Raw genomic sequence first — 24,288 nt, forward strand, 5'->3', positions numbered from 1 at the left:
AAAAAGGAAAGGACAATGTATTAGGGGAAAAAATAGAGTTATTTACATTTTGGTCCCTAAACTCTTTAGTGGTAACATTTTAATCCTTCTACTTTTAACTTTGGAGAAACCACCTCCAAATTCTTTAAATTTGGCACTTAAAACCTTCTATTCTTAAAAAGGGATTGAAAATTTAATAAATATTATGTACATAAAAATTGATAAAAGTGGGTTTGACTTGCACTTTTAATGATTCAAATAATAAGAAACCTGACTAGAGGTGAAATAATCGCATAAATGCTGCACTAGAAAGATCTTTGGCTCAAGAGATTAGAGAAATGTGGAAAAGAAATGGATTTCATTCTCTCGTTTGAAACCTAACCAGTCAGAAATGGACTTCATGGATAAAAACAGAACACTTTACAACCGATTTTTATCACAGTTTACAACCGATTTTTATCTGTCTAGTGAAGGTCCTTCAATAGATCAGCGTTCTGATTTTCTCAACTTTGAACTCATCCTGTTCTGGGTTTTTTTTTTTCACCTAAATCATATCATGTTCTACAATCATAAGATGACTTGAAAAAACAAAAAAGCAAAAAAAAAACACGGATAACTGGTGGAGCTGATAATTACAAGACCATCTGCTAGTATGTACAAATAAAAACGGCAGATGGGGGAAAACCCGCATGTATTTACAATCTGATGTAACGAAAGAAGGTCCTAAATAAACACCCAAATGAAAGGAATGCAATGTTAAGCCAATTACATCTTCTCTATCTCAGATGGCTCCGGGGTCGGAGCCATGGTGTTCCCCGACGGCTCTGGGGTGGGAGCCTGGGTGTTGTTCCACGCTGGCTCCGGGGTCGAGATCCGATCTTGATTCCCTCCGGGTTTGGGTTTCCTAAAATACTTGTCAAGGAACTCATCAGCCACATCCGGGAACCTGCTCTTGATTAAGTTGCCCAGGCATTTTCGGTATGAAAAATCTTCTTTACGACCATCAGTTGAGACTACATACAAGCACCTGCTATCCTGGAAACTGCTGTGCCTACTAATCTGTAATGCCAATTTAAGTTGCTTGAATATGACACGGAAGCCTCCATATATATAGAATAATGTTTAATTCTCACAAAACAAAAATCCATGCCGAAGAAGCAAGTTTGTAAATTAAGATTAAAAAAATAAAAAAGAGGTTTTCCTTAATTCTAGAGAGAAGAAAAAAAAAATCCCACCTTGGGTGGGCTTTTCAGAAGTACTAGCTGCTAGGTCTAGACACCGGTCTTCCCTCGTACTTGTCCACCCCACAACAAATTTCAAAAACTAACAAGACTAAATTCATGCTAAAATGCTTAATGCAATTCTCTAATTGAAGATGAAGATCTAACCTACCATGGAACGTTGTAGGAAAAAGCTAAACAAGGTTTAAGGGTTCCAAGCTAAACAAGATCTAACCCTCATAGCACTATGGTTTTCAAACCCCCCATATGAAGAAAAGATTCCGTTATCTAATTCATCAAATTGAGATGCATCTATATATGTATATTCTGTTTCAATAGCGAATGACATGAACACATGATAAAGAAATCAAAAGATATACTAATCATACACACGCACACACACAACATATGTACATACCATAAGATGATCGATTCCGCTACCCATTTTAGCAGCTTTATCAGGATGGTAATTGAAGACATTGTCAATTATAAATGATTGATCTTCAGGTCGAATTGGGTCCCCATCATTGTACCTATGTACAACAATCGATAAACATAAGAATTAAGATCGATAAAAACAACATGAAAAACACCAACATGGTTGTTACTTGTGCCAAGCAAATAAAATATTTTAGATAACAAAAGAGGTGCGGATGATGAAATTGAAGAACAAGACACCAAACTAAAACGGGCACTATCTGGTGACAATGCTCCAAAATAAAATTACAGACCATGAGACAAATTTCATGAGCTAACAGCAAACAGAATACCCTGGTTCCACTTAACTGGCCAAAAGTGGACAAGATAAAAACAGTACGGGTAAAATATATCCCTTAAACAGTTAACGAGCCAACATCCACTCAGATCACAATGAAAAAGAAACAAAACCTAGTCCAAGGCTGGTTGAACTTGATCTTCAGAACTAAGGAAAAAGATCACGATTCATGAAGAACTGCATTACTAACATGATTCATGAATCAAGACCCAATCTATTTCTCCCCGTCCTAAGTCCTGAAAGTGGGATATCAAATTCCCAAATTTAAAAAGTTGCAATACCCCAAAAGGCTCTATTATTAATTTGTTGCGAGACGTAGAAGAAAGACCAGAATAGTTTCCTATTTGTGTGATATAACGGCCAATTTTCATTGTATCTTGGTTTTCTTAAAAAAAAAAAAATAGAAACAAAATTTTAAAAAAAGAGAAGAAGAAGAAGAAGGTAATTGCCATTTAGAGTGACTCAATTTTCAAAGATTCTAGGCTTGCAGAAGGCTCCAGTTTCAAAATCGGGCTCATAAAGTGGCTTCAGGGATTTCTGGATATCAAAAGAGAGAGAGAGAGAGAGAGAGGGGACTCAATTTTAAAGATTCTCGGTTAGAAGCGTACCCAGACTTATGCATAATTCTTCTGATGGACTTCATGGTTGGTTCAATGAGAGAGAGGGCATCTTGTTCCTCAGATGTGAACAGATCCAATCTCTGTCTTGTTTCTGTAAATAGTCTGACCGAGGTATTGTCATTGTTCATCCTAGGAAATTTACCAGGGTGATTCTTCTTTATCTTCCAGTCACCAGAATCTGAACCCCAACCCCCTGACGTCTCACCATGATTTTTCTTGAATGACCCACTTTTCTTTACCCACTCATTAGGTTTTTCAACTTCACCACCATCTCCAGCACGTGGTAGCCAACTATTGAAACTAGCTGATTCCACATTTTGAGAAATTTCAGAAGACGTTCTCTTTTCCCATGAATTATATACAACAGGAGAGTCAGTAGGTTCCTTCCTCTCTGATGAATTTGCATCTTTGGTCCACCCTTCATCATTTGAAGAAAGCCAACCAGATACTGCTTTTTGGGGAGTCAACTTGTTATCCCAGTCGCAAGGCTCGCTTACTTGATCGGGCAAGGGCTGGTCCTTAGAAACAAACTCATAAGCACGTTCAGCATTGTTTTCTCGATTCGACACAGCTCCCCAATCACTGTTTCTTGGTAAATCTTGTTGGGATTTTGTACTGAGGATATCTTCCTTTTCAGATTTTTCTCCATGCCATCCAGACCAAGTATTTTTTGTCATCGTCTTTGTTCTGTCAGACGTGGTGTTCCAATCAGTAGATTTGGCATGGGTGTTATCTGAATCCGCTTTACTCCATCGTGCACCAGATGAAATATTTTCAGAATTCCACCCTTTGGCATGGCTGTTATCTGAACCCGCTTTACTCCATCCCGCACCAGATGAAATATTTTCAGAATTCCACCCTTTAGCATGGCTGTTATCTGAATCCTCTTTACTCCATCCCGCACCAGATGAAATATTTTCAGAATTCCACCCTTTGGCATGGCTGCTGTTATCTGAACCCGCTTTACTCCATCCCGCACCAGATGAAATATTTTCAGAATTCCACCCTTTGGCATGGCTGTTATCTGAACCCGCTTTACTCCATCCCGCACCAGATGAAATATTTTCAGAATTCCACCCTTTGGCATGGCTGTTATCTGAATCCGCTTTACTCCATCCCGCACCAGATGAAATATTTTCAGAATTCCACCCTTTGGCATGGCTGCTGTTATCTGAACCCGCTTTACTCCATCCCGCACCAGATGAAATATTTTCAGAATTCCACCCTTTGGCATGGCTGTTATCTGAATCCGCTTTACTCCATCCCGCACCAGATGAAATATTTTCAGACTTCCACCCTTTGGCATGGCTGTTATCTGAACCCGCTTTACTCCATCCCGCACCAGATGAAATATTTTCAGAATTCCACCCTTTGGCATGGCTGTTATCTGAATCCGCTTTACTCCATCCCGCACCAGATGAAATATTTTCAGAATTCCACCCTGTACTAGATGAAACCTTTTCCGATGCTGTATTTGTACCCCACCCAGGAGTGGCATCCCAAACATCAGATCTCTTAGACGACTCTTGGGGTTTTGAAGAAAAGGGATTATGTCTTTCATCTGCGTCTCCTCTCCAATCAGACTTCATTGTTTCAAGCTCCATACGTCCAGAGTTTTTATTTTCCCAACCATTTGACCAGGAATTATCGGGCTCGCCTTTAGACGGGATCACCTCTTGTTCTTCTTTATTTGCCGTTCCCCAACTAGACCCAACATCATACTTAGTTCCAACATTATTATTAGAGCCCCATTCCTTACCACTGCTAGACCCAGATCTGAAAGATGACAGATTATCCCAACTCGATTTCCCAGGTAAATCCTTTTCTGAAATATCCTGAAATTCATCAATATCTTCAAAGACTGGCCTGTCAGAATTGAAGTTTTCTGGTGAGAGACACAACTCTGCAATGTCGTCTCCTGGCATCAAATCATCAATTTCTTCACCTAGACAGGCAGTGCTTGCTTCTTCTCCATATGCAGTGCTCACCATATGAAGAAAATTGTTGACATCAACTCCACCCGCTTGATTAAATTCCACCTGGCAAAGAAGAGAAGCAAAATGATATGTAAACTATTCCAGCAGCTGATAAAAGAGTTGAATAAAAGTTAAAATGACTAAAACAGCAAGACACTAAATTCACGAATACCTTTCTTGTGTCCCAGAGGATATCAAACCTTGAGCCAGTACCAACTGCAACGTGCTTACCCCAAGAACATGACGCAACTATGCTCGTCAAAGAATCCACATGACACTTTTCAGCTGCCCTCTCAAAACATCTTTTTGGTGTCTTAAACAATAGAAAAAATGTGAAATGAGAAAAAATTTGATATTCATCCATCACAATGGCCAAAGCACAATTATTATTATTCCTTCAATAAATTAGACAAAATTTCAATTTCTTACAATTAGTGTAGCTTCAGTAAATGGAACTTGAACATTCAATGACCGAGTTAGCGCCTTATAACCACCAGAATTGAAGCCAATCAAATTTCCAGCATATGTCATACTGTTTGCCAAGAGGATGAGATGCTCTTTGAGAACGCCTTTGCTCACCATTGATACCGATGTTGAAAGGCGCTATAAAGTCAACAACAAAAATGTAACTCAAATAAGCTATCTCATATACAATTGGGTCAACAGATTCCACTTTCCTGGGTGAATAGACTAACTTCATATGATATACACTAGGTTAACAGAGAAGGTTTGACACAACAAAGGAAGCCAAAAATAAGTAAAACGTTAAAAAGAGCACTTTATTAAATTATGAAATTTTTCAAGCGGTCATGAGAAAAGTAAGGCTATGACGGAGATCAAATATTAAGAAAGAAAAAACATATTTTTCTTATGCAGGAAAAAAAAAGGAGTTCTATTAGAGTTAGTTACACAGCAAAGTCCAGTTAAAAGAGTTTAGCATAATATTACCTGAACCGCTTGATCGAAAGCACAAGAAATTCCTAGCAATTCCTGGATTTGTTTAATGCCGTATGGAATAGAACGCCTAGTATCAATTAAATGCAATACAGGAAGACAAGAGTCAATGACTATCCTCCATGCATCTCCACTTCGCTTGATTGCTGATTTATCCAAAACAACATCAACGGCCAATTCACCCATGTCAGAATTCTGTGGACTCCTTATTGAAGTTGTATCTGAACTAAGCCACGTAATCTTTGCTGACGAAATCCGAGAGTCACCTAATTATTCAATGGACCAAAATCCCAATAGTTGACATTAAATTAGTGATAGCTTTACCCTTCCATATCATCGAAGACAACACAAATGATCGTTAACCATCACTCTTCTATTAAGTTCCCAAAAAGTGAGAAAACTTAGGTAGCGCGTCACACAAGCCAGACAGCAAGAAGCAAGTGGAGAAACAAATTCAAAGACTACGAGACGATTGATTCTATGAATCTTTTCACAAGTATATTGAACTGTCATTAATAGATATAGAAAAAGTAAAAGAACAAAAAGGAGAAGAATGTATCTCCAGAACAAACAAAAAAAAAATGTTTTTTTAGATGATAATTACTGCTAGAGTATAGCAAATAAAGCCAAGTCTGAAATAGAACTACTTTTCAAGTCACCTTTGATTATTGTTTCCAAAAGAAATGGGCAAATTGAGTCGGCAAGAATCTTTGAAGATTCCTCAAGCGTATCATTCATATTCTCGCGAATAGAAATTAATAAGCATGGGAATTCAGATGTTCCATCCAAACCAGATTTATGGAAAGTGCAACATTCACTGCAAGGGAGAAAGCACTGATCATAAGTTGTCTCTACCAATTGTATAATGACGTCTACAAAGTAATACCAATAGATGACTCAGACGACACAAGAACACAGAAGGTTATTATATAACTTAATAGAAGTATTATAACAATCTTAATTGACTAAAAATATACTGAAATAAAAGGAATTTGCTTCAATATATAAGGCCTGACTTCTGAGGTGAATATTCAATGATGACTGGCGTTTCAGATCCACATATGTAGAGACTTCTTTTATTCTTTTTATTTTTCTTCACAATAGAAACTTCTCTTAATAACATAAAAGATCACGCATGTCGAATACAACACTAACCTGACGGATAGAACTGCTTTCTTCAAATGTTTACCTAATTTCTTCTTCCGAACTGAATTAATAGCCTCTTCACATTTTTGAAGAATCTCATTCATACCAATATCCATCTCTTTTAACAGCACCTATTTAATACAGCACAAGTTAGTCAAAAGTTATACTCTCAAAAAAAAAATTAAAAAAAGAAAAGAAAAGAAAAGAAAAAAGAATCAATTAATAGCAGTTAAGAATTGAGAAAACAAAAACTAAAGATATTTGGAAAAATAGTTGTGCCAACCTCATTGAGATGAATATGACCTACAAGGCCTGCATTCATATCAACAGCAGAAAAAGAAGACTGATTTTTGTATCTGCAGACAATAATCACATCAACATAAGAATCATCATACATCTAGCACATTTAAATTTCCCTCCATTTATTACGCACAGAATCAATCACCGAATCAATCACCATACATCTAGCGCATTTAAATTTCATTCCATTTCTTATGCAGAATCAATGTGTATCAAAATCCCTAATCTACATATCACGTTTATGTCTATTATGCACAAAATTGGGGGGGCGGAGGAGAAAGCTATCAAGAACTGAAACATGGTCAAAAGTCAAAAAGTCGAGACAAACCAAAGGAAAATACAAAACAAATGTAGACACAAATACGAAATATAACATAATTAAGGTAGGGAAAAGAACATACTCAATCATGAACTCCACTGCGGTATCTTTAAGACTGACTTTTTTCAGTTGATTCTGAACCAAATATGTAGCTTGTTCTCGGCAATACTTTCTTCCACAACCACAGTGATTCAAATATAAAATTACACGGCGATCAATAAGCTCATTTCTGAAAATAGCCTTGCAAAGTAGTATTTCCTGGAGAGCACAAATTACAAATCCACTTTATCAAGAACATCCACATCATGCATTCCCACAAACCAAAGTCCAACTATACTCAAACAAAGCAAGAACGTAACAAAACTCACTACCCAAAAGTTTAAATTACCTTCATCAATTCCCAAGAAGAGTTGCTGCTTGGGCTAGAATCAAGAACTGCTTTATATGCGGGATTTGACATTGCAGTTGCAGCTAACACGCCAACCGGTTCACCAGCAGGGTATAAATTCCGAGCACTTCCTCTGCCATATTCAAATTGAATGATAGAATTGCTGCAAACATTTCTGACAGTTCCATCGTAACAAATGACGACATCTCGAAGAATAGCCATCAAGTTCTTGAACAACGTTCCAGGCTCAGTTAATCCTCTTGATGACCGCACAATTACTTCTCTAGTAGAGATTGAATGAACTATCTCTTCATATGGATCTAAACCATGAAAAAAGCAGCTTCTAATTAATCCGTGTTCTGCAGAAGGATAGTCTACATTTTCGGGATATTTTCTTGTGTAAAGACAGGAAACATCCTCAACCAATGTCTTGGAATAAAATTTTCCTCGGTCAGAGATTTGCAAGCCAAGGAACCCAATTTGTTGAACTACCTTGTTAATTGCAGAATCACTTTTAGGGTCAATTAAATTACCCATACTTGATGACTTCAGAATGAAATTCGTAACTGGAGCTTTAGCAAATCGAATTTGATTCTCCAATTGCAACTCCACCAGCTCATTGTATGTGGACCTCAAGTGGTATAGCAAAGGAGAAATAAGCTGGATATCCTTTGTAATATTTTTTATCACCTCTTGCGATATGGAAAAATCTTCCAATCCCACACTAAAACCTTGTGCAAAAATATTTTCCATCAGCAGAGGTTGTAGAGCATTGAAGAACTTCAGAACTTCTTCAGAACCTTTCTCAGAACAAATAGAGGCCCCGATGTCATTAATTACAGAAACATCTCTATTAAAATCGAGGACCAAGATATCACTTCCTTTAATAAGAAATCTATCCCCATAACAGTCCAATGATGTAGGAAGAGCCGTCTGCAACACTTGCAAGGCAGTCCAAAAAGGGTCACCAGAATGAGTCAGCCAAAAAGCAGGTTGTGGTAAAGAAGATGAAGCAAACATCACCAACTGTTGTGCTGCTATTTTGTCCATAAAATATGTCTTGAACATAATCTTTAGAGACAATAATGAGTCGCATGCCAACTGTAATATCATACCGCCACTATGAGAACTAAGGATTTGCTTCTCCAATGAAAAAAGCTCCAAAACCTCTGCTTTTGCTGCAGGAGACTGAGGATAAAATAAGTGAACACAATCGCCGTCAAAATCTGCACTTAAGGGTCCACAAATAAGAGGGTTTATTTTTACTGTATTATCCTCGTGTACATACACTCTGAGTGCTTGTAGGGAATGTTTATGAGTTGTTGGCGGCCTATTGATGAAAACAATATCCCCATCCATGATCCTTCGATGAACCACTTGACCTAGTTTTAAAAATGTATGTCCTTTGGACCCCTCCCTTAACGAATATGTTGATGACCCATCCTTATAGGTTAGGCACAATTTGTTGTCTACCAGCTCTTGCAGATACTTCATATTGTGAGAACTAACCTTCTCCTCAAAGGTAATCCATCGAGCAATTTCATACGGAATCCCAACCTCATTGACTGCTTTATATGCATCACCAGTGATCACAGAGCGGGAAGAGAAGCCTGAACCCTTTCTGATAAACAATGTCCTCATTTTCTCAAGCCATACTTTTCTAGAAGAATTCTTCTCTTCCTTGTTAACCCCAAATCGTGCATCTATATCACGAGACGCCTTCACAGAACCACGAACTTGAAGATACTGATTGACTATAGATTGCAACTCATTAGCTTCAACTTCAAGGGATTCAAAATTTGGTTGACTCCTTGAACTTTTGATTATTTCTCCTTGCCTTAGAACCTTCTTCAGCATGGAGGTAGATGGATCCTAAAACGCAGCAATTGATGGGAAAACAAAAAACCAAAAAAGATTTATTAAAAAAACGACCAAGAAATAATTACAATCAAGTTCGGCAACCTAACTGTTTAGTTTGTTCTCTTACCGTTGACATGATTGTGATACCATCAGAAATTTCAGGAACACTCAAACAGTTTGGAGGAACAGGCAAATATTGAAGGATATAACCATCTTGAGGAAAATAACCTTTACCAACCAGCTTCTTTCTAGTTTCTTCAGGGATTTTCTTGAAAATTTCCATGACCTGTTGGGAGTTTCAAAATTAAACATATATCAAAACCAATACATTTTTTTTAGCACAAGTACAATCACAAACAACTGTTACAAGAAACAAAAACAACTCTTGCACTATCAAGCCTTGCACTATATGTCATTAAACAAATTGGAGAGAAAATACAGAAAAATAAAGGAACAAGCCATCCTCAGGAGAAGGTAATATAAATAGATATATGCACACACAAACAAATAAGGTTCTGATCCAATAATCACATTGCTAAAGGAAAATTCCCAAACTCTTTATTGAAATACACAAGTTAGGAAACCAGCAATTCGTTGGGTAGTGTTTTCAAAATCGTTTGTTCAAGTAATGAAGATGGAAATGAAAATTTTTTGGGAATGGTGCTAGGATTGTTTCTGAAATTGCATTTGGTTATTTTTTCTAAGAGATTATTTTAGGTATAAGAAAAAACTGAAACTGTGTATGGGTATGTTTCTGAAAACATGTATTAAGTTATATGCCTTGCAAAATAAATGCGGAAATCTGAAAACTACTTTAAACTATTTTCTATTTCCTTAACCAAAACCATTATCACCATTTTTGTTTGCGTTCTCGTTTTTAAAGCATTTGCTAACAAAACGCTATCTAAAGCAGAAACATTTTCAAAAACAACCAAAAAAATACCAAACACTCCACATGTCTCTCACCCTCTCTCTCTCTGTTCTTTTTTTATTATTATTATTGGTTTGGGGGGGTAAGTTTATTATAGAAAGGGTACCACTAAGGATATATGAGGGGGAAAAAAAAGAAACAAAACAAAACAAAAGAGGAGAAAACCTTAAATCGTTTCAGATTATAATCATTCCATTTAAAAGAGCTTCTAGACTTTACAGCTTTCAATCTTTCTTTCTCAGTTTTCTGTTAGACTCCAGAGTGTTTGGAGTAGTGTTATTGCTCTATTTGCATCACCGGTTCACAACAGAACATTTAAAACGATGAATCATTTGCCAATTTAATTGCATTCACATCAACATCTTCTTTAAATACATCCAAATCTATTACAATCATACGCATTGTGACAACAAAAAACTAACGAAGCAAAAAGGCCACAACCTAACTAACCCATCAAACAATAAAAAACGATAAGAAATAAATTACAACATTTACAGATACTAGGACTGTTTACTTCACAAAGTTACTATGACTAGGGATCCCTGTGTGTCGTTGTTTGCCAATTGCAACTTTGAAAAATGAAAGATATGTGAAGAGAATTATGTGAAAGAACTGAACTTCCTGGAACAAACATAAAGATCTCCAAAAGAAAGATAAATCATAAAAGTAGAGCAACAAAGATTAAAAATCTAAATCCCTGAACACAAACAAGCAAAAATAATTACACCTTTTTAAAGGATTAGCATAGATAAACAATAAACATGAGCATTAGGAACAAACCTCACAAGGAAGCAGAGTACGTCTTAAAAGCTCCTCTCCAGGAGAACCACCATAGCGAAAACCATATCTTTCCAAGAAATTCCAAAAACCCTCGTGTAATTTCTTGTTAGATGGCACCTTCAATCGCAAGTGACTATAAGTATCTTTCTTAACTTCTTCGATTGAGACTTGTGAGGCATCCTGCACAAGATTAAAAATAAGAAAAAAGAAAGAAAGAAAAAGCATCATGAGAAAAACTGATACTCAGAGGTATGTTCTAAGAAATTGAATTTTTTTTTTTTTTTTTTGAAAGAAACGGAAAATTGAAATTTTTATTAAATGGTAATGTAGCTCGGCCCACTATCTATGAAGATTCAGATATTAAAACAAGCCATCTACACAATTAACTTTCTTGCTTCATTTTATGGCAAAAATAGTAATGAGTAATAATAAAAACAAAAATAACAACATCCCCACCATCATCAACACGAAGTAATACAAATCCCTCGGCTACATCACTAAGTTGTGTTATATAAATTTTCTTTATTTACCAAAGAATGACAGCATCTCAATAATGTAAAGAAAAATGGATTAGAGCGTACAAATTTAACCAATGATAAAGTTTCAGAATTTGCAAACTAGAAATTAGATATTGAAATATACTGGAAGACGGCAATGAAACCTATCCAAAAGCATATACCATGATTTCTGCTATTAAATATTCTTCCCAACAAATTTTACTAAGAGAGAGGTAGAGAGTTAAGAATAACATAGTGCGTGTTTGGAACCGTTTTTTAAAACGGTTTTCACGTATTTCGAGAAGCAAAAAATGAAAATGAAAACGAAACGACGTTGTTTAGCAAATATTTTGAAAACGCAAACGAAAACAATAAGAATGGTTTTTGTGAAGGAATTAGAAAACAGTTGAAAGTTGTTTTCACTTTTCTCTTTTCATTTTTTAGTACTTATCAACAATATTATAATATATTAATTAATAAACAAGATTTCACTTTTTCATTATACTCAAAGCAATCTCTTAAAAAACCAACCAAACACAATTTCAGAATAGGTCCCAGAATGATTCTCAAAACAATCTCATTTTTACTTTTTATTGAAAACAAAATCATTTTGAAACCAATTCCAAACGCACCCATAGTTCCCCAATATAACGTGCAGTGAAAAAGAATCAAGATAGTTTCATACAATTAGAAATCAGAGCATCCTCAAACTCAAAACAAGTAGAAAATAGTTTAACTACTTATACACACCTGACAGCATGAAGCTAACAACTGTTCGGCGATACCAGCATTCTTGACTGGAAACTGAAAGGTATAACCACAGTTAGAACGGAAATAAACATATATATAATATAACCATAAAGTAGGCCACAAGTACTCTTCAAAGTCTAAACACATGTATACAGTCAAAATGACTTTAAGTGACAACTAATGGCTGGAAAACTAGCAATATATTCCCTAATCCTTATAATACAAACATGAATCACCAAGCAGTGAATTCATAAATTTCCAATTGCAACCTTTTAACTCTAATCTTTTATATAAAACGAGGTGGCTGTAAAAATACACAAAATCAAACGAGAAATAAACATAAAGCAACTCTTTCACAGAGCTAGAATAGTTTAAAAAAGACCCTCTGGTTTTTAAATTAACAATATGTGCTAACCTAGTTTAGAAGCGCTAGAGATCCCTAATGCCAGTTGTACACTTTTCTCATTTATTTAAGATATGATAATAAATAACAATAGAAGAAAAACTCAGATAAGAAACTAGTTAAGGAAATTATATCTCTTTTCTTTTTAAATAATATAGTATTATACTCTCAATTCAATAAAAAACAATGACTCTACAATAACCTTCACAAATTTGGAGAAAAACTCAGGTATTACCTTGTTCTTTTTCATTTTTAAGCACTTCAGGCACAGTAAGCTCAACATTCTCTTCAATTCACTAACGTGGCTGGGATGATATATTGGTACCGGTAACTCAATATATCCAAAATGACCTGACCAAAACATATATGTCAGTTTTTCCAAACATATGCTATGTAATCAATGTATGTCACTTGCTTGTTAACTCCTTTTCTTTCTTTTTAATAAAAAAAGGCGGACCCTAGTGCCAAAGAGGCTCCCGTACTATGACAGGCTCGGGGGAAAGCTCAATCCCATATATACGCGGCCTTACCCCCCCGAAGGAGAGGCCGTTTCCGGGATTCGAACCTTGGACCCCGGGTGCAAACGCAAGCACTCCCACCACGGTGCCAAGGAAATAAAATTTCATAAATCATTAAAACGAAAACGTTTGCATATCAGTTATTCTAAAATTGAACTTCTTTACACAAGTGAGAAAGACATGGATGAGAACCAGCTGCATACCTTCACAATTTCCAAGATCAGAAGTACCACAAGATTCACATTTTCCAAATTCTAGGGGCAGGCCAAGGAAAGGGTTTGAAAGTTGTGTAGCATGGCTTATAGATGATCCACTAACAGATGCTGTACACTGCATCCAACAAAAACAAAAAACAAAAAATAAAAAATATGATCACGCTTTAGTTTAGGAAGTATTAGGGCCCGTTTAGTTTGTTGATTCGAGCTTTTAATTCAAGTTGAGATGTGATTTTATGTGAGAGCTTTCTGCTGTAACAAAAAAGTTAGATGTAACTGTTTTTAAGAACTTTTTACTGTAGCAAAACTAGAATTCTAAACTCGAATCAGTGAAATGAACGGGGCCTTAAAGTATGCAAGGATGTATATCAACTTTAAAATTTACAAATCTGTAATTAAGCAGGTACTTAGCCGAGCTATATTACATAATATAAAACTATTTTGGAGTTTACTTCTGCATTCCCAATAATGAGGCAATAAAAGAACAACTAGATGAAAGTTACTCCCACTTACAATTTCCCGATGACTTGCCAAACCAAATCTGATTCCTACAATCTCCCCCTCATAAATGTCTGAGAAATTGGTTTCCTCCATCTATAAAATACAAAACAAAACATCTTTTACAAGAAAGAATAAATAAAACCTTAACAGAAATGGGATAATCTAAAGTAACTCGAACACATGAATACCATTAGCATAAGAGAGGACTGATTTCACAATGTAAAACCCCGGTCCAAGACAAAAGGTAGAACGCATTTTCACTTATGGTATGTGCATTAGGGGAAAGCTTAATCTAGTAATAGCATGAACTATTAACTTCTTCAAAATGGTCAGATAGCTATTTTTACACCACTCAAATTAAAAAATAATAATAATAATAATAATAATTTTTACATTTTGCCGGAAAATATTACTACAGAGAATGACAAGCATCATATGGCTTTGATAATTCTAGTATGAAGATGGACGCTACTAAAAAGTAAAAGGGTAAAAGCTGTTCAACGACAGTTAGGAGTAACAACGAATAAAACTAGGCCTATTTTGTAATGACAATCATTTTGTTTGTAAACAGTATTGTTCTGGACCAAATAGGTTGCATAGTCTAACTCCTTTAAAAATGGTCTTTTCTCTTGAACACTTCAAAAAATTACAATATTTTGGTTACTTGTTAGCTTAGAAACAGTTGTCTTTAGCCCTAATTTGTTTCCTAAGAGCTTTAGCTCTTCTTCCACACATATCTTCTTCCTCAGATATGTACTTTTTGTCTTCTTAATTAATATTTTCATGCGGGGGAAAAAGAAGAAAGGGGTCTACATTTTCCTTCACTTTTCTCAGCTACCAAACGCTCAAAAGAAACATGCAAAAAGAGCAAAAGTAAAGTCACCTGAGTCATCGTTCGCTTTTTTTACCGCAAATTGTAACTACGAGAAAATGTCCCCACGCAGAGTCCCTGCAAACAGAAAACACAGCAAGCGCAGTCAGAGTCATAGCGTGAGATTTAAATAAATTAAAGTCTCTGTTTGGTTTCAGAGAAAACGAAAGAAAAAAATGGGTTTAACAAAACCAATGGAAACCATTTCCATCCTTAGTGTTCAAGAAGAAAACTATAGACTTGAAAAGACAAGAAACAGAAAACCCTTTTACCAGCATTTTCATTTCTCAGTTTCTCGAGAACCAAACGCACTAAAATGCAAAATGAAAAACACTTTCCACCAAAGAAAAAAGGGTTGAACAAACCCACCGCAAACCATTTTCTTCCTTAGTGTCCAAAAAGAAGACTAACAGATTTGACAAAGAACAAAAACAGAAAACCCATTTTACCAGCACTTTCGTTTTTCACTTTCTCAACAACCAAACGCACAAAAATGCAAAATGCAAAACATTTACCACCAAAAAAATTAAAAAATAAGTTAAAATAAAAAATTCCAGCTCCTGCATCCTCTGCACCGCACGGAGTTAAACCCTAAAAACCCAAATTACGCTTCAAAAAACAAAAACAAAAACAAAAAAAAAAAAACCTGAAAAACAAATGGGTTTCGGCAAAGCGTTGAACGAAGATTCTAAAAGCATTTTTTCCCCCCTTCGAGAAGAGAAGTAATAAGGCGTGCCAAGAGAATGAAATGGCCGTACCCTTCGTTTTCTTTTCTCTGTTACTTTCTGTTGGGAGAGAGAAAGAGAGGAGAGAGAGAGAGAGAGAGAGACAAAGAAATGGTTTTAGAGAGGGAAAAATGGTTTTTGCATGACTCCAATTTGTGAGCAGAAAAGAAAGAAAGAAAGAAAGAAAGAAAGAAGCATTTGGAATCGCCACTGGCGAGTGAGCTTCCCTGGAATCGAAATTACTAGATTGTCCTCATTGACCGCATTCCTCGGCGTGGGATACTGTCTGTGGTTGGTCAGCAAACCGAGGGTATAAATGGAACTGCGATTCAATGCATCCCCAGAAGAAGAATTTCGGAAATGTTTAGAGCTCGTTCTACAATAATTTTATTTTTTTATATAAAAATAAAAATAAAAATATTTTTAATCTCAGATAGAAATTATTTTTAAAAATACGTTTGATAATTTTATGAAGAGATTATTTTCGATGTAAAAAAACCATTAATATCTATGTTTCTCTCTCTCTAATCGAGAAAGGAGAAAACGAGAATAAAAAATAAAAAATGAAAAAGTCATTTTTCATTTCTCTCTCATTTTATACTAAACTAAAAAAATTATTTTTATTTTTATTTTTTATCTTTATTGCGCCAAACGCAGTTTTAGAAACGTTTTCATTTTTTCTTTCTCAAAAAACGTGAAAAATAAAAACGGGATCAATTTCAAACACAGCTTATTTTCCTTCCTTTTTTATTTCCTCTCTACCAAATAATCTAAAATTTTATTTTCCTCTATAAAATCCATACTCTATTTTCTTTTATCTCTCTTTTTCATCCTACCAAACACAATGTTATTCTTTACCACTATAGTTAACAAATTAACCATGATCAATTAAAAATATATGAATTCTCAAGGGTAGTACTTGGTTTCCTTGTAATGGGACCATCGCAAAAAATTCACCGTCTGTGGTAGTGATTAACACCGATAGAACTAAAAAAAAAATAAAGTAAAATATAATAATAACTATAAGGTTTGCATAATGCTACAAGTGGAGTCCACCGCTCAAAGAAAGAGATTAACGTGCAGGAATTTAAGGGTCCATTTGAAATGTAGATTTAAATTAAATAGTTTTAATTAAAAATTAAATTTTATGAAAGATGATACTGTAATAAAAACTTTTTAAATTACATTCTTTATGAGAAAAAAATATTGTTTGAACTCAATTTAGAGTGGTTTGAACTAATCCTCTAAACACACTCTGATTAGTTTGCTATGTACTAGATAATGATGAATTCATTTATATAATTATTAAGGACTCGTTTAGAAGGTACATTCAAATTATGATTCTTGACTTTGACGTTTGAAATTCATATTTTTTGTGAGAATAAAACATTATTGCATAATTAATAATTTGAGTTGAGTATGTGAAACAAATGGGTGCTAAGTGTTTCATAGATTATTTAAAAAATAATTCTACAAAATTTTTGTAGAAAGATAGTTGATTTTGATTTTAAATTTAGTAGTTGAAGAGATTTATATAGTAATAAACTAGTGAGTTGTATGTGCTATGGTGGGGATGTTTGTTTATTTATTTTATGATAAGATTGAAGTAAATAATGTAATACTCAGTTATGAAATAATGAGTATGCAGTAAAATATTTAAAAAAAACAGATATGAAGATGATATTCAAAAGTTAACATAAATGATGATACACGATCAAAAATCAGTCTGCAGATTGCTGTAAGTTTATTATATGTGCATATATATTTATTTACACACATATATACACACAATGTGCGCGTGATTCGTTTAAAAATAACGGTTATATAAATTGTTTTCCAAAAAAGGTAAAAGAAGAAACAATATACCTCTCACTCCAAAAAAGTTTAACTTATTTTATTATTTTTTTAATTAGTTTTATTATGTTTTGTTTGAATTTGTTTTTTATTTAATTTGGTGTGATATGCTTCTATTTTAAGTGAACATATATTTATTTATATTTTCAATAGAATTATTCCCAACATTTTCATGTGAGTAGTATCAGAAAGTTTGTGCAAGATAGTATTTAAATGGTTATAATTCATACAGATTATTTATATATTTTTTATCTGTGTAGCATAAAAAGTTGGCGCAAAACGGTGCAAAAAATCGGCCAATAAATCACTTAAAAATAAATAATAATAATTAAGAAAAATGATTAATTTCAAAAATTCCCCATGAACTATGACCCCTGTAATGCTTTGGCCCTCGAATTTCAAAACGCAACATCTGCTCCCCTCAAACTTTGTTCCATTAACAATTTTGCCCCTTTCGTTATACTGAGTGACGGAATTTACCACGTGTCCATTATTTAGTGAGATTTGAAAGTATAATTACGCTTATACCCATCTTTGTTTAGAATCTCAGTGATTGTGGCAGCGGATGGTGGAGATCGGCGCCTTTCGTGCATCCGTCGACTTTCGAGACACCATAAATGACGGTGAAGGCTAGCTCAGCGAGTGAATGAGGGGTCTTGCAACTGGCGATGGCAGAGGTGAAGCAGAGCTCACAACGATGTTGATAGGCTCGATGAGGAGAGCTTGCAATGGTGGAAAGGGAAGATCTAGTACAATGGTGCGATGGCGATTGCCGGATCTGGGCTCGTGGCAACTTGCGAAGAGGGTGGCTTAACAGATCTTAGTTCATGTGGGAGAGGAGTTAGGTTTTTCTCATTCTCTCCAGTGGTCTCAGACATATTAGGCAGTGGCGGCGTTGAAGAGGTGGCGATGGAGGTAGGAGCGAGGGGACGATCGTGATGGGTTGGCCTGCTCACGTGACGGTGATTCTTGAAGGTGTGGCGATTTGATGGGGCAATGGCCATCATTTTGATTTGTGGTTTCTTTTTTCATTTTTTGTGAAATAAACATTCGTTCTTGGTTGAGATATTATTTGAACAAAGAAGATTTTATTCCCCCTGATAAACTGCATTTTAATCCATTTTTTAATAACTTGTGGTTTTTGCAGGATATTTTACGATATTACCCTCCTCATATGGGTTAAATAATAGACACGTGGTGAATTCCATCACTCAGTGTAACAGAATGAGCAAAATTGTTAACAAAACAAAGTTCGGGGGAGCGGATGTTACGTTTTAAACTTCGGGGGGCAAAACGTTACATGGGTCATAGTTTAGGGAGAATTTTTGAATTTAATCATAAGAAAAACGAAATGATTCCAAGTCACGCATGTGATCTATTTAAAATAACTAATATGTAAATTGTTTAAAAAAAGAAAGAAACGCAAGGGGAAAAAAGGTATAAAGAAACGTGTTAGAATACGATGACCCAAATTCTATTTGGTCCGGCCCAAAGAGCTCGTGGTGCGACATATGTGGCAGAGCTTTAATAATGAAACTTTTTTGGGGGTTTGTGGTAGTAGCGAAGGGATCAGGCCGATAGGCCCGTATAAACCTATTTTGTTTAATTTATTTTTTAATTTAATTTGACGTGATTTTATTTTATTTAGTGTATTTTTTTGAATTTAATTTGATCATTTATAGTATTTTTATCTAAGTCGTATTAGAACTTTCGTGCAAAATGGTGTTAGAATGGATAAAATCAGACTACAATCCATGATAAGGTAGTAATTAAATATAATAATTAACAATAACTAAAAATAATCTGGCATTTATCACAGGCCATTAGATCTAAAAACTCAGCGGCTGTTATTGGCGTGTGAAACACACGAGCAAGAAGAAGATGCGCTTCCAGCGTGTGGTAAGGGACAACGGTGTCAGCAAAACCAGAGGTGGACCCCGCTACTTTCTTATTTCCCGCGAATCAAAGTGCGACACGTGGTTAAGTTGTTGGCCACAATAGGAGATGCACAGGATCGTATGCTTCAATTTCATGTGAGCGCGTTCTTCTTAATCATTAAAATGGCGACACATGGCTATGTTGTCTATTACGCGGTTTGTATTATGTCACGTGGAAAGCACTTAAGAAGATGCGCAATTGGGTTTCGACATGTGAGTTTTACTCTAAATCTCGCTGCACACAATTATTTTCCCACCAAAGAAAAAAAAACAACTCAGTAAATGTGGGCCAATGGAAATGACTAAAAAGCCCAACAAAAAATAACTGAATAAATAGAAAACCGAGGGCAAAACGGTAAAAGCAATACTAAAAGGATACATGCGGAATTTTCTACAATTAGAGGGAGAGAAGGAACCGAGCAATGTTCAAAAAACAATAACTCGGGTGTCTCTTATAGCAGATAGTATACAATTAATAAATAGAGTCAAAAAGAGAAATTTACTTAGAGATACACATAAGAAAATCGTGTTATTGATTGAAGATTACAAAAAAGAAAAATAGGATGTTTAGGTAAAATAATTATTTGTAACAACCACATTTAAAAAAAATGATTGAAAAAAAAGTAATATTTAAATAGATGCACATTGAGAAAAGTTTTTCTAATAGATAACCTAAAGGAAAAAAATTATTTTATAAGGCACATCTGAAACTAAAAGATTTTAAAAATAAAAAATTAGATGTATTGAAATGCACATTGAATCAAAATGTATGCACATTCAATAAAAATATGATAACTCACATCAATTAGTACACGAAAGTTGAGATTTGAATTAGTGTCTCTAACATTACTTAAATCTATTTAATTTAGTTTTTGCCATAACAACCCTAACTCTATTAGCACAACTGTTGCCACTCTAACGTCATTGGAGAAGATGGTAAAACTAGAATCAAAGTCGTGACAAAGACTAATTGACATGCAAGACTGACTACGGTAATTATACCAATGATAAAGACGAGCAATAGCTAAGAATCGAAAGCTAAGACGATGGCTCTTGAGGTCAGAATCGTGACAATTCAAACCTCCTTGCAACATAGATAATATTTAGGAGCTTTGTTGGGAGTCACAAGACTAAAATCGCGAGAGAATTTAAGTTTGAAAAAAGAGAGAAAAAATAGAAAGAAATTCCATAAGAAAGGATAAAATTAGAAAATATAAAATAAACTATTAATTTCTATACATGGGTGATTATTATTATTATTATTATTTACTTTTATAAATTTTAAATGCAAATCTATTTTCTATAGTTTCCCAATAGAAAAACTTATTCAATATGTAGTTTTTACACTTTCTAAAACTAGACTAGATGTGACATTGACTTTACCATTTGCATTGGATAAGGTCTTATCTATTCTTATTTGCAATTGGAAAATAAAAGGAGACTGTGACAACACCTTTCACCCAGAATGAAACCAACTGAGGCATATGGAAGTGGCAACTCCTTTTTTACGGTTCATTTGGTAAGGGAGTTCTATAGGTTTGAACTGGAAGAGGGATTCGTGCCATGGTTTGTGGCTCGCTACAGTATTTTCTCTCATAAAAAATACACGTAAAACAAGAATGGTTCTGAATCATAATTCTGAATCCATGAACCAAACATCCTATAAAAAATCAGATTTGGATTGAAACCTCGATATGACATTTGAACCCACCTCAATCTCAATAGTGAGAACTCACCTCCCTCTTAGGTTTTACCTATTTGAAATCATAGAGTCCTAACTATTTTTTTTACACACATCCAAACAAAGATTCAAACTAGAGGACCTCACACATGGTTCAACCCAAAAAATTCAAAACGAGCCCTTAATCAAGTGTCTTCTTTATATTATTTTCGAGAATTCATTATTTTGCCTTACCTTTTTCTTATACTATATCCCTAAAATTTTTGAGCTTCAAATTTTATGTAAAATGTTCTAAAACATTTCATTTACACCCTTAATTTTGATGTAAAATTTAATACTTTACAAGCTAAAATTTTCTAATTCAAATTCTATGAAAATTTTCTTAAAAAGTTTCATTTACACTTATATTTATACTCTATCATTTCATATACATATCTTGTATCTATCAACTTAAGGTCAAAAAATTCAAATAAACAATAACTAGAATACAACACTCCCAAAGTTTATATATTTACAGGAAGAAAAAAATATATTTATACATTAACAGAAGGACAAATATTAAAAGAGAGGAAAGGATTACAAAATTTTTAAAATTTAGACTCAATTCAACTGATAATTATGAGAGTAGTCAAGTATTTTCAATGTTTCGACTATAAATAGGGCAGTGCGGGAAAGAAGAGAGAGAAAACAAAGAGGGGATATCGACTTTTAAGTCTCGTTTATTTCACCGATTCGAGTTTTCAGTTCTAAGTTTCTACAGTAAAAAACTCTTAGAAAATGTCACATCTAACTTTTTTTTTGATACAGTAAAAAACTCTCAGAAAATGTCACATCTCAGCTAGAATTGAAAACTCGAATTCGCAAAATGAATGAGACATAATGTTGTTTAAGAAAGCGTTGTTAATTCGTTGCAAACATGTTTTCTCTCTTAATAAATATTAGGAAAAAAAATCACGTATAAGAAAATGAAAGATATTAGGTGCGTTTAGAACTCATTCTAAAATAATTTTATTTTTTATATGAAAATAAAAATGAAAACGTTTTTAATCTCAGACAGAAATCATTTTTAAAAATGCGTTTGGTAGTTTTATCAAGAGATTGTTTTCAGTATAAAAAAATACATTAATGTCTCTCTCTACTCGAGAGAAAATAAAACGAAAACAAAAAATGAGAAATCAGTTCTTTCCCATTTTACACTAAATTAAAAAATCGTTTTCATTTCTATTTTTTATCTTTAATTATGTCAAATACCGTTTTTCTCCTGTTTTTATTTTTTCTCAAAAAACATAAAAAATAAAAACAAAAATAACTCCAAACACAGCTTAAAAAATTAAAGAATTCAAATAAACAATAGCTTGGGTACAATACTAGCGAAGTTTAATATATCAAGAGGAAGGAAAAAGATCTTTATACATAAATAGAAACCAAAATAAAAGGACAAACATTAAAAGAGAAGAAAGGATTACATAATTTTTAAAATTTATGATACTCACAATTCAATTAATAATTTAAGAGTAGTCAAGCCTCCTCAACCAATTTTTGAGCTTTGTCTTGACTATAAAGGGAAGAGTGCGTGAAAGAAGAGAAAGAAAACAACGAGGGAAACATTAACTATGATTAGAATTATGATATTAGAACCATTTTTTATTTACGTATATTTATTGTGAGGAAAAATATTATAGCGAATCATAAACCATAATTCAAATCATGGTATAAATCTTTTAACCAAACATTCCCTAATATTGTTTAAAAAAAGATAGTTAAGTCTTTGTAAACACGTTTTTTCTCCTAATAAATACTAAAGGTGATGCGTTTAAGGGAAACATCTAAGAAAATGAAAGATATAAAATCTAAGATAAAAATGCAATACACTTCAATTATATTATTAATATAAGAACATGATTTTCATTTATTCCCTTTCCTAACAAGATGAAACTGACTAGAAAATGAATGAAAAAATAAAAGAAAAAGAGAAAAAGAAGGGTGACGAAGTAAGATGAGCTTTGGGTTTTTCTCTACGTGTTCGCGGTTTGTTTGTTTGTTTTTTTCTTTTAATATTTTATTATCAATAATATTTATTAATTGGCCTTTTATGCGGACCAACAACATTTTTGTTGAGGAGATTCCTTTTATTATAATCGGCTAAAAGACTTGGATAATATTCTTAGTCGTAATAGTTATTGTTTTATAAATTAAAAGTGGTTTTTAAGCATGACAATAAACGATTTATATTAACAATAAAAATAGTAGATGTGAATATTATTATTCATATTAAAAGTATGATAGATGTAATTATCTATGATAATATTATTCATGTTTAGTAACGATAGTCGATTACGATGAAATGCCTAATATTAATAGTAAAAATGACATATGTGTATATCATCAGTCATATTAAAAACGACAATCATTTATTGAAATGTCTTTTATTCATGACAGATGCGCATGACAGTCGTTTATTTTCACATGTTTAAAAATGACTTTTTAGTTCTCAAAATAATAACTGTTACGACTCAATATAAAAGAATTATGCTAATTTTTCAATCGGTTACGATAACATATAGGGACATGTCCATCACTTACAGAATGGGGACTACAACCAAGTCCTTATTATTTATTTTTTAAGACATTTTTTAGTACGTCAACATATCGATATATTAAGTTTTTTATTCATTAAATTTATATAAAATTACATAAAAATTAAAAAATACATAAATTTAACGGTTAAAATAACCTGACTCGCATTCTTTTTTTAAGAAATTATTACTTGTTTTTAGGCTTATAGTACTACAAATTACAATATTTATGGAATTTATATAAAATTACATAAAAATTAAAAAATACATAAATTTAACGGTTAAAATAACCTGACTCGCATTCTTTTTTTAAGGAATTATTACTTGTTTTTAGGCTTATAGTACTACAAATTACAATATTTATGTCGTCAATAGAGTGGAAGTGGTAATATAGTCATTATGAATTCCAAATAAGTAAAAAATTTAACAACAAAGGGGCAAATTGGTAATATGGAGCGATCTTTTTCCCTCCTCCCAACTTTAGTCCCTCCTATTCTCGTATCATTCCCTCC

At 33.8% G+C, this 24,288-nt stretch overlaps 1 protein-coding gene across 2 annotated transcripts; it reads right to left on the minus strand.

Moving 5' to 3' along the window:
• Positions 1-329: 329 nt before the first annotated feature.
• On the minus strand, positions 330-15,864 carry LOC21406723 (DNA-directed RNA polymerase V subunit 1). 2 transcript variants are annotated; one of them, XM_024165327.1, is made up of 19 exons: positions 15,762-15,864; positions 15,016-15,081; positions 14,145-14,225; positions 13,620-13,746; positions 13,134-13,249; positions 12,496-12,549; positions 11,249-11,428; positions 9,665-9,823; positions 7,678-9,549; positions 7,372-7,547; positions 6,954-7,026; positions 6,680-6,801; positions 6,184-6,341; positions 5,519-5,790; positions 5,000-5,173; positions 4,743-4,883; positions 2,583-4,633; positions 1,618-1,732; positions 330-1,038 (listed from the first exon to the last, which is right to left on the minus strand). In XM_024165327.1, the coding sequence occupies exons 2-19, from the start codon at positions 15,022-15,024 to the stop codon at positions 745-747; spliced, it is 6,174 nt and encodes a 2,057-aa protein (XP_024021095.1). In that variant the 5' UTR covers positions 15,025-15,081; positions 15,762-15,864; the 3' UTR covers positions 330-744. The 2 variants fall into 2 exon arrangements, with proteins under 2 accessions (XP_024021095.1, XP_010095982.2); XM_010097680.2 differs by having other exon boundaries at positions 15,650-15,864.
• Between the last annotated feature and the right edge of the window lie 8,424 nt (positions 15,865-24,288).

This window comes from Morus notabilis, unplaced genomic scaffold, assembly GCF_000414095.1.
Source record: "Morus notabilis unplaced genomic scaffold, ASM41409v2 Scaffold179, whole genome shotgun sequence".
NCBI classification, from domain to species: Eukaryota; Viridiplantae; Streptophyta; class Magnoliopsida; order Rosales; family Moraceae; genus Morus; species Morus notabilis.